The sequence below is a fragment of the Papaver somniferum genome, chromosome 8 (genome assembly GCF_003573695.1).
Source record: "Papaver somniferum cultivar HN1 chromosome 8, ASM357369v1, whole genome shotgun sequence".
In the NCBI taxonomy this organism is placed as follows: domain Eukaryota; kingdom Viridiplantae; phylum Streptophyta; class Magnoliopsida; order Ranunculales; family Papaveraceae; genus Papaver; species Papaver somniferum.
In genome coordinates this window covers 53,645,249-53,655,610 of record NC_039365.1, presented here as the reverse complement: position 1 = coordinate 53,655,610, position 10,362 = coordinate 53,645,249, and the positions used below count along the sequence as shown (strand labels likewise).

General features: G+C 37.3%; 1 protein-coding gene across 1 annotated transcript; it reads right to left on the bottom strand.

The window, feature by feature from the left end:
• Nucleotides 1-5,725: 5,725 nt before the first annotated feature.
• Nucleotides 5,726-6,433, bottom strand: LOC113305555. Its single transcript, XM_026554576.1, has one exon. The coding sequence runs from the start codon at nucleotides 6,431-6,433 to the stop codon at nucleotides 5,726-5,728; it is 708 nt and encodes a 235-aa protein (XP_026410361.1).
• Between the last annotated feature and the right edge of the window lie 3,929 nt (nucleotides 6,434-10,362).

Below are 10,362 nucleotides of genomic sequence, written 5' to 3'. Positions count from 1 at the left end.
ATTCACAATGTTTTACCTGTTAGAGCTAACTTGCATCATACTGATATAGTTGAAAGAAGTTGCATTCTCTGTAACGCGGCTCATATTGAAGATATCAACCATTTGTTCTTTGGATGTGTTTTTGCAACAACTATATGGAGAATTTGTCTACCTCAACATTGTCATTATATTTATCAATTTCAAACTCTGAATTACTGGTTCGATTCTTGGACCTCTCTTGATGCAGGAATTAACTTTTCCTCTGAAGCTCCTATTCATGGAATATCAGCTATCCTTTGGCACATATGGAAGTTTCGATGCCAAGTTATTTTTCAACAAGCAACAGTAAATGTGAATTCTGTGTTATATCCACTGTTCAAATACTTAGCAGATACTACTACTACTACTACTACTGCTGCTGCTGCTGCTCCTACTACTACTGCTGCTGCTGCTGCTGCCACTCCTACTACTCCTACTCCTCCTACTCCTCCTACTCCTAATACTACTGCTACTACTACTACTACTACTACTACTACTACTACTACTACTACTACTACTACTACTACTACTACTACTACTACTACTACTACTACTGCTGCTGCTGCTGCTGCTGCTGCTGCTGCTGCTGCTGCTACTACTACTACTACTACTACTACTACTACTACTACTACTACTACTGTTTTAGCATCTCATCATATTAGGCAGTCTAGACATCATGTAGGTCATATGCATCATTGGGTCTCTCCACCACCAGACATGTTAAATATGAATGTTGATGCTTCATTTGGAAAAAGTTTTCATTTAGCTGGAATTGCTATGATACTAAGAAATTATACAGGGGATTATATTGCAGGAAGAGGACTATTAAAGCGAGATATACATCCTAATCAGGCAGAAACTTGGGCTTCTCTTGAAGCTATGCTGCGGGCTCTAAATAACAGATGAAACAAGGTTATTTTTGAGTCTAATTGTAAAAATTTAGTTCAGTATGTAAATGCTGGGTTTCCTCTGCCTCCTTGGAAATATAGTTCTCTGTTACATAGGTGTGCCAGTTTGTTGAATCAACAATGTAATTCTGGGTGGTCCTGTGTGTATGTAAATAAGAGTGCAAATAAATCTGCTGATGCTCTAACTAAAGCAGTTCGCAGGTCTCAACTTTTTGAGGAATGGTGGTTACATCCACCTGAGTTGCTAACTCCTCAGTTAGCCCATGATGTAAATTGTATTTCTTAATATAAGTTTGGATTCTGTTCAAAAAAAAATGTGTATATGACAAGTTTATACGCGGTATTACATGGAATAATGACAGTGTTATATTATTAGATCTCTACTTTCAACATCAGTCGTTGGATCAAGGGCATTTTTCCTAAAAAGAAATGCTAGTGCATAGCTTGTATCTAGGACGTATTTCCGTTTTTATCTTCTTTTCCTTGCACCCCTCCCTCTCTCTCGTAGAATTGTCTTCTCTTTATTCTATCATCAACTCCATAGTTACAGAAAAAATGTTGCATGTCTTAGTTGACTAAGAATCGAGATCTTCAAGGATGGAGACATTAAACTTACTTTGTTTTGCTCTACGGTCCATCCAATTAACACTTCTTATGTTTTTCTCAATTTTGTTGGTTTAAAAGGATTTCGTTTATGTTTTAGCTTCAGTTCGTAGGATTTTGATTTGAAATTGTGATCAAATATGGAATCAACTATTAAGCCTTTGTATTTCTTTTTGCCGAATTTTCATAAAGTCCGGAACGTACACGTAAAATTCGGCTAGCCCAGAAAATACATGTATTTGGTTCGTAGTTGCAGTAGTTCGGCCGTATAGTTCTATCCGGATAGAAACGTAAAAATTTGTGAATTCGTGAATGGTTCGTGAATCATTCGACGAGTTGCTAAATTTTGTGGCACTGCCTTTAAGAATCTTTTGATTATTTTATATAAATTAACTCGATCTTTCGAAAATAAATTCGAGTACAATAAGTCGATGAATTACTGCCTTCAGGATAATAACGAAATTGAATTCAAAGAATGTACTCATTGATTTGACCAAGAACTTAGTAATGAGATTTATGATGATTCTTTTGAGAATTGAGTGAGCATAAGATGTTTTTTTGTAGTTTCACTGCAAGTTAAACATTGATGCTTAACTATAGTTATTCACACCCGTTCTATGTTGAATGATGGAGAAGACTCAGAAGATACACATTTGTTAGAACTGATATCTGAATTAGAGTCTAACTGTTGGATATCGTTTCGACACGGGACACTGGCCCTACATCCTCGCCACATGGTCAGTATGACTCTGGTCAACTAGGAGAAGGAGGTTGACGCCCCTCAAGACCCCTTTCAGAGCGACAGACAAAATGCAAAAAAATATTTTATTTTCTAAGCTATTAAAACATCCAACAATTTCTAGGTTTGGCCCATGGCCAGAAACTACCCCGAGAATCTCTCATTGACATAACGAGCTACTACATCAGCAAACTTCATATAATCAACTACTTATGTTGCACACTAGTGATAAACAACTTAGTAATAACAAGACATATTACAAAGAGTTTACCTATTCCTTTGTATTTTTTCGATCCATAAAAATCATGGTTGATTCGACTTTAAAAAAAAACCATGAAGAACATCACAATATCTAGCTCACATGAATCCTAAACCATAGATTTCTCCCGAACCCTTTCCCTTTTTTTTATAAGAAAATGGACAAAACCTGGTCCTCAGGGTTACAAATTGCTAGTATGAAGGAGGCTTACAGACTCCTCATTAAGATGATGTAAAAGAGTTTGGACTTCCTGTTCCCCCCAAGATTTTGGGATATTACAGACAGAATAGAGTTTTTCCAAATTTAAAGCTAGAGAGTTTTGTAGAGGGGTCGTAGTGCTCCAAGTGATAATCTCAAAATACTTTGCTTTTTTGTCCTTCTGCTTGAATCTTTCTTCAATGTGCTCAGCATGAATACTTCTGGTCAGCTTTATTAGATTGTAGGAATTTGATTCTATCTCCATTCTGCTCTCCAGCTCCGCATCCCAATTCTATGTCTCCTGAGCAGCTTTCTTTTGAATGTCTATTGTGCTTCCTTGGAGCTTCCCAAAGCTCCTAGCCCCTGTGCAATTTCCTGTAAAGTCATGCAGGATTAGTCCTATTCCAATGTAATGACTTGAGATGTCATAGAATATGGCTGTGTTTATTTTTAAGGTGAACACTCCTGGAGGCCTCCAGTTTGGTCTGAATTCTATAATTTGAGTTTCAGCCTCCTTTTTGGTGTAACCCGTGTGCATGAAATTTTTCTTGTCTTTTGCCTCAGCTGCTTCTTTTGTGTTCATGAAAACCTTTATTTCTCTTACAAGTTGTGGGATTGTGGCGTTGGTTTGTTGAAATGTATATTACATCTCTCTTTCCAGACATGCCATAGAACTGTAACACAAAGCTCAGCCCAATCTTTTTGGGTGTGATTGTGGCTCCTTCCATTCAATAGGTGAGATAGCCAACCATGGAAATCATCATGTTGACCATAGACCTCTTCATGACTAATCCTTAGTTCCTTCCAAACTTGTATGACAATTAGACAGTGCATAAACAGGTGTGTTAGGGTCTCCCTTTGGCAGTAACAAATTTTACATATGCTGTCAATGTAAGTGAGATGTATGCCTATCCTGTCATTAGTAGGTAATATGTTATGGGAAGCTTTCCATATGAATAGCCTTATTAAGGGGCTTGTCTTTAGATTCCAGACCGCCTTCCAATTTTTAGTTCCTCCTTGATGGTTGGATTTATTTCTTGTCGATTCCTTGTATAAAGTTTTGATAGTGAAATTTCCATTTTGTGTCAGAGGCCAGATTACTCTATCCTCCTGATTTGTGTTTATCCTGGTTTTTCTTATCTTCTCAGCAATATCATTACTGAATAAATCAGAAAGAAGAGTTTCATTCCAGTGAGTGTTGTTTACAATCAGATCACTTACTTTTGTGATATTTTCTGGGAAATTGTCAGGTTTTTCAATAGTTCCTTTGTGGTTGGATATCCATTTATCAGACCATATTAGGATTTTGTCACCTTTACCAATTTCCCATTTACAGATTTTTTTATGTTTTCCATGCTTGATAAGACCCCTTTCCAGACCCATAAGTCAGTAGGCTTTGGTTTTGTGGACATATGCATTATGTCCCCCCTTGGAAATATTTGGCTTGCATTATTTGAGCACCTATGGCCTCAGGTTGCTTTATCATCCTCCATCCTATGTTTGATATTATTGCACTGTTGAATTTTTCCAGGTTTACCAAACCTAGACCACCTTCTTCTTTTGTTGTGCAAAGTGCCTGCCAAGATTTAGGATATATTCCTTTACTCTTACCTTCTTCCTTTCCCCAGAAAAAATCTCTCTGGGTATCATTCATCTTCTTTATGACAGTTTTAGGAAGCTTGAAAGTGCTCATTTGGTAGTTTTCCATAGTTGAGGTGACATGTTTTATCATAACCATTTTCCAGCTGGATTTATTGTTTTTCCTTTCTAGCCAGCAAACCCTCCTTTTATTATCCCAATGATAGGATGGAAAGATTTTATATTGGATTTATTTGTGAATAGGGGAGATCCCAGATATTTGTCATCTAAAGGAATAGGTGCTATTTGCATTATTCCTAGAACCTCCTGCAACACACCTTTTGGGGTATTTTTACTGAAAAATATTCCAGATTTGCTGAGATTTATCATTTTCCCAGAGCCAGAGCTAAATTTTTGGAATATATGTAGAATGTTCATAGCTTCCTCTCTGTTGGATTTGCAGAAGATGATGCAATCATCTGCAAATAGCAGGTGGCGGACAGATGGAGCTTTTTTGACTATTTTTATTCCATGGATTTTCTTATGTATTTCAGCATCCATTAAAGTTCTAGATAGGACTTCCACGCAGAGAATAAAGAGGTAAGGAGATAGTGGGTCTCCTTGCCTTAGCCCTCTGGATGGTTTAAAGAAATCACGTGGTACTCCATTGAGAAAAATGGACAGATTTGTGGTAGAGATGCATTGCATTATTAGGTTGCACCATTTTGTGGATAATCCCATCTTCTCTAGCACAGCTAGTAGGAAGTTCCACTCCACTCTGTCAAAAGCTTTTGACATTTCAATTGTCAGCCCCATCCAACCTTGGTTATCTCTTCTAGTTCTCATATTATGTATTATTTCATGGGAAACCATGGTGTTATCATTAATTTACCTACCTGGTATGAAAGAAGATTGATAAGGAGAGATTATCTTGTGAAATAAAGGTTTCAACCTTTTTGCCAAGATTTTTGAAATAATCTTATAGGTCGTATTGCAAAGAGCTATTGGTCTGAAATCAACTGGAGCACATGGGAATTGCACTTTTTGAATTAAGGAGATGAAAGTAGAGTTCATCTCTTTTAGAAGGAAACCAGTAGTGAAAATTTTTTGCACCATTTTTATAAGGTCAGGCCCTATGGTTTCCCAGTTATCTTGGAAAAAATTTGGTGGGAAACCATTTGGGCCAGGAGCTTTGTTTCCTTCCATATCAAAAAGTGCATTCTTAATCTCCTGTAGTGAAGGAATTTCTAGGAGTTTTGTATTTTCTTCCTCAGTGACCACTTTTGGGATTAGTTTTATCAGATCATTATCCAAATTTGGATTGGAAGTGGTTGCAATTTCCTTGAAATGATCAGTGAGACAGTTTGCTATGGAAGTTCTGTCTTTCAACCATATTCCATTTTTTCCTTTTAAGGTATCAACTCAATTTATTCTGTATCTTGTTCTAGCAGAGTTGTGGAAGTAAGAGGTGTTTCTATCCCCCAAATTTATTCTATTGTTTCTGCTTTTGGTTTTCCAGTAATCCTCCTCTATGTCCTTCCATTGCTGTAGAGATTCTTCAAGTTTCTTTATAGCAATATGACATCTATTAGTGTTTTGTGAGAGTTTCTCTATGTTCTTTTTTAATTCATAAATTCTGTGTTTTATGTTTCCAAAGACAGTTTTATTCCACCTTTTGAGGACATTCTTAACAGTACTCATATTTTTGGCTAAGGAGTAGCTAGCAGAACCAAATTGGTTAGAGTTCCATGCTTCCATTATAATTCTTTTGCAGTCTGGATGTTCCATCCATCCTCCAAAATATTTGAATGGGTAAGCACCATCTTTCCAATTAGGACTAGTTTTTAGGATTATAGGATTGTGATCAGATCCTCTTGCAACCAGCTGGTATAGATTTGATTGAGGGAAAAAAGCTATCCACTCATCATTGCAGAAAGCTCTGTCCAATCTTTCCTCCACTCTAGTATTATCAGTTATTTGGTTACACCAGGTATAGGGGTATCCTGTGAAACCCATATCTTGTACTCCCATATCTGATAAGATATCCTTGAAAATTTCATCCTCATTTCTATAAAAAGGCCTTAACCCTTTCTTTTCCTCATTAGAGAGAACTATATTAAAGTCTCCCATTATGAGCCAAGGTAAAGTGGTGTTGTTAGCCATCCTTCTTAGATGAGTCCAGGAATCAAGTTTTTTAGAGTAAGAACTACCATAGAAAGCTGTTATTAGGTAGCTTTTATCAGTAGTGTGATCTAGGAGTTCAGCATTAATGATGTTGTGGCTGTGATCTTTAATAATGACTTTCAAACATATTATTTTTCCAGATTAAGGCCATCCCTTCTGCTCTTCCTTTTGGAGGGACAAGACAATAATGTTGAACATTCATTTCTTTAGAATGCTGTGCATATTCTTATTTTGTTTTTTTGTTTCCAAGAGGCACAAGACATCAGGGTTTTCATAATCCAGGAGATCCATTAGATAATCCTCAGTATGTTTTTGTCCTAGTCCCTGGAAATTCTAAGTTAGGACAATAACAAATTCCCAGAAATAAGATATTATAGGATATTCTAGCACCTCCTTATAGTAAATGGTATTGCTTAGAGTTGAAAGGTTTTCAATGTTTCTGTGAAAAGCATCAAAAGGGACTTTAAAGCTTGAATTGGAAACTTTAGTAGGGTTTAGTGTTACCTTCCTGTGGCAGTGTTGTACCATATGTTGGGACTCTCAATCTTTGGATCAACATATTTTGGATTCTTTCTGAGCTCCTGTGTGTTCTCAGCAACATTGTCTATCTCCATGTTGTTTCTTTTCTTCTTTAGGCTGTTAGGATTGGTTTCCATGGGATCCTTGTCTTCAAAAGTATTGAGGAGGTTCCTTGGTTTTTGATACTTATGGTTAATGGAGGGGGGGGGGGTATTATTATCAATATGACAGGGTACCATTTTCTCAAAACCAGGTGGGATTGATGGTGGGTTTCTCTTTGGTATGACATTGATTCCTCTAGCAGCTTTTTTGATTGAGTGAGCTTTGATAAATCTCCTTCCAGTTTTGGTTGTGCTTGCTGGAGCTGAAGAGCTTCCTATGTTGACCATAACTTCTTTTTCACTTTCCTCATAATGTCTTTTGTTTGGAAAATTTAGAAAGGGGTCTAATAGATCGGCAGGTTGAAGATGTGCTAGCATTTCTCCCACTGAGCTTTCAGTGTCTGAAGCTACCTTTTCTGTGTTGTTGGGTTCTTCAGTTTCCTTAGTATTAGCCTGATATTTTCCAGTGAATCCCACCACCTTTAGAGCTCTTGGTGTTTCATTTCTAGTTACTTGAACAGAGATCTGATGAGAGTCAGATGATGATGAATTTGTGTCTTCCTCCTCTGGCTCTTTTGCAGTTTCAACTATCTTTTCTTTTCCTTTCAGCTCTTGTTGGGATTTTGCCTTTGCCTCCTTTTCCTCACAAGTTATCAAGCTGTGTTCTGAAATTCTGCATTTTTGGCAAAGTTTTGGGGTTATGGCATATGAGTATTCAATCCTAGTTTTTGTAGATCCTACTTTAGCCCACATTCCTGTAGGCATCTTTTCTTTCAGGTTTATTAGCACTATTACATCCACATTCTTCACTTCATCCTCTCTTCCATAAGGCTTCTTTGACTCTTGTAAGATCCCAGCAGGTCTGCATATTTCATACAGATCTTCCCAAGTAGTCATTCCTGTTGGGACTCTTTTGAGGTGGATCCTCATGAGAATATGGTTGAAGTAATCCAGATTAATATCATTTGGAGCATTGTTTGGAATAACATGAAGAACCATGAAGCTATTCAGAGCTAGCCAAGGGCCCCTGGTTTTAAGGTGTTGGTTATCATCTTCAGAATTGACCTTGATGATGTAGAAGTTAAAACCCTTGTGAAATCTTGAAAGGTTGAAGCCATTTGCTAGATCCCAAGTCCTTTTGATACAGTTTGTTAAATCCATCATCAGAGGTTTTTTGGGTTAGCAAATCTACCCAAGAAAGATAGTTTCCAGTCCTTCTTCTCAGGCTTCTTGATGAAGGATGGAACAATCTCAATGCATGGTTCTTCATCATCAGCAATCTTAGCTGCTTTCTCCATTTGAATTGCTAGATCAGTGATGTTAATCTCTTCTCCTTCTTTAGTCATCAAAATGAATATATTGAGTTTGAGAAGTCTGTTTTTGTTGAGGGTGTTTTTCAGTGGAAAGAGTTTGTTTGGGATTATGGGTGTGGGTAGATTGTTTGTAGAGGTATTAGTGGTGTTGCGAGTTGGATTAGGATGACCAGAGAAAATTTTTGGTTTTTACTCCTGAGTACTCTCAGAGTTTCTGTTTGCATACAACTTTCTCAGAGCCTGTAGAGTTTGTATTTTAGTAGTACGATGAGTCACTTTTTCCAGATTCTCCTTAGTCAAGATTTTAGAGTGTGGGTGTTGAACTATGTCAGAGCTATTACATATGATGTTCAACTCTCTTTGACTGAGAATGTCAGTATTGTCTCTTTCAGAAAGATGGTGTAGATTAGCAGTTTCAATTTTTGCTATTTGCCAAGAAAAAATGTTGCTTTTCCAGTGAGTTTTGTTCCTCCAGTTTCTGATTTTGGAAATGCTAGGGTGGAAACCACTAGGGTGGAAACCACTCTTCAAATTTTTTATTGGGATAATATAATAAGCATATATAGGAGGGATTCTTCCCAGAATATGATTATGGACAGCTTGTGCATCTACTGTCTTATTGTTGTTGAGAAATATGATGCCTACTGTATATCTCAATTGATTTTTTGTGTAAGAGTAGTTTTTGTAATTGCAGTAGTCTTTAATGACTTCCTTGTCATTTGAGTACTGTGTTTTTGTCAAGTACAACCAATTTGGAACCTTTTGTATTATGTCATTTTTTGTTTCCAGTAAGTGAAGCCAAGAGTTGTACTTCACAGTACAATATTGGTGAGCATTGCCTGCCTTTTTTGTTTGGCTCAGACCTGTTGTGGTCCCTTGCTGTTGTGTCTTTGGACACTTCACATTTTTGATATTGCCTATGAAAGGCCAATGCTAAATTTGTGTAATAAGATTTACTATAAGGCTAGTAATCTTGGTTAACTTCCTTTGAAAAGGATACATCTTCCTTCTCAGGGAGATATAATTGTGCCATTCTAGCAAATATAGAGGGCTGATGAGATAAAAGTTGCCATTCCTTCTAACTTTGGATTCCCATTATTTTGTATTTTGCATCCAATTATTGCTTAGGGCAGATAATGGTACAGTGAGCCTTGATGTTGCAACATAGTACCGTTGGTTAATGACCGTTTGGTTTCCCATAGCTGTCCACTTTTTGGAAAGAGTCGTTGTGAGTTCCAGAGAGTCACTGGGGCCTTGTTTTTCCGATTCAGGCAGCCAAGAGTTTTGCCGATTCATGTACTGAGTTTGCAAGTCCTCCATTAATGAGGGTTGTTGATACAGAAGCGTGTACCAATCAACCATTTTAATACCATTCATCATTAAAGATGGCAGGAAATGTATCTTGAGATAGGTATTGAAGCGATTGTTCTTCAATCCATTAATTGTAGTGATAATAACAATGAGAATTAAGTTTTCATGTTGTCTATAAAAGAAATTCCTTAGGTTTCCATCTTTTTCATTCCTAAATTTGTAGAGATAGTGATAGTTGCAGTTATGTCTAATAACATCAATGCTAGTAATGGTGATGTTGAGGGAAGTACTGGGAGTGTGCAGATTCTTCCTCCGCCTTCTCCACCGCCCCCAATTGAAATTAGTGATGGTGAGGACAATGAAGAGAGAGCAGAAAGTAGTACTTACCTCACAGGAGCACCATCTACTAACCGTCATTTCTCTGGTGAGTGGATTAAACTTGTTGGTACTGCCTCCAAGGATATCAGGTGGTTGGTGTTTGTAATGCTTTGAGGGTTTATTCTGATTTTTGGATTGGTGTATCTTCTTATCTCTATTTGACCCCTATCATCCCTAATCGTACTCCCTTTGTTGAGTCCTCTGTTGGTGTTCCTGGTAGGGTTCTTAGAGTGCTTGATCGAGTCGAGAATGG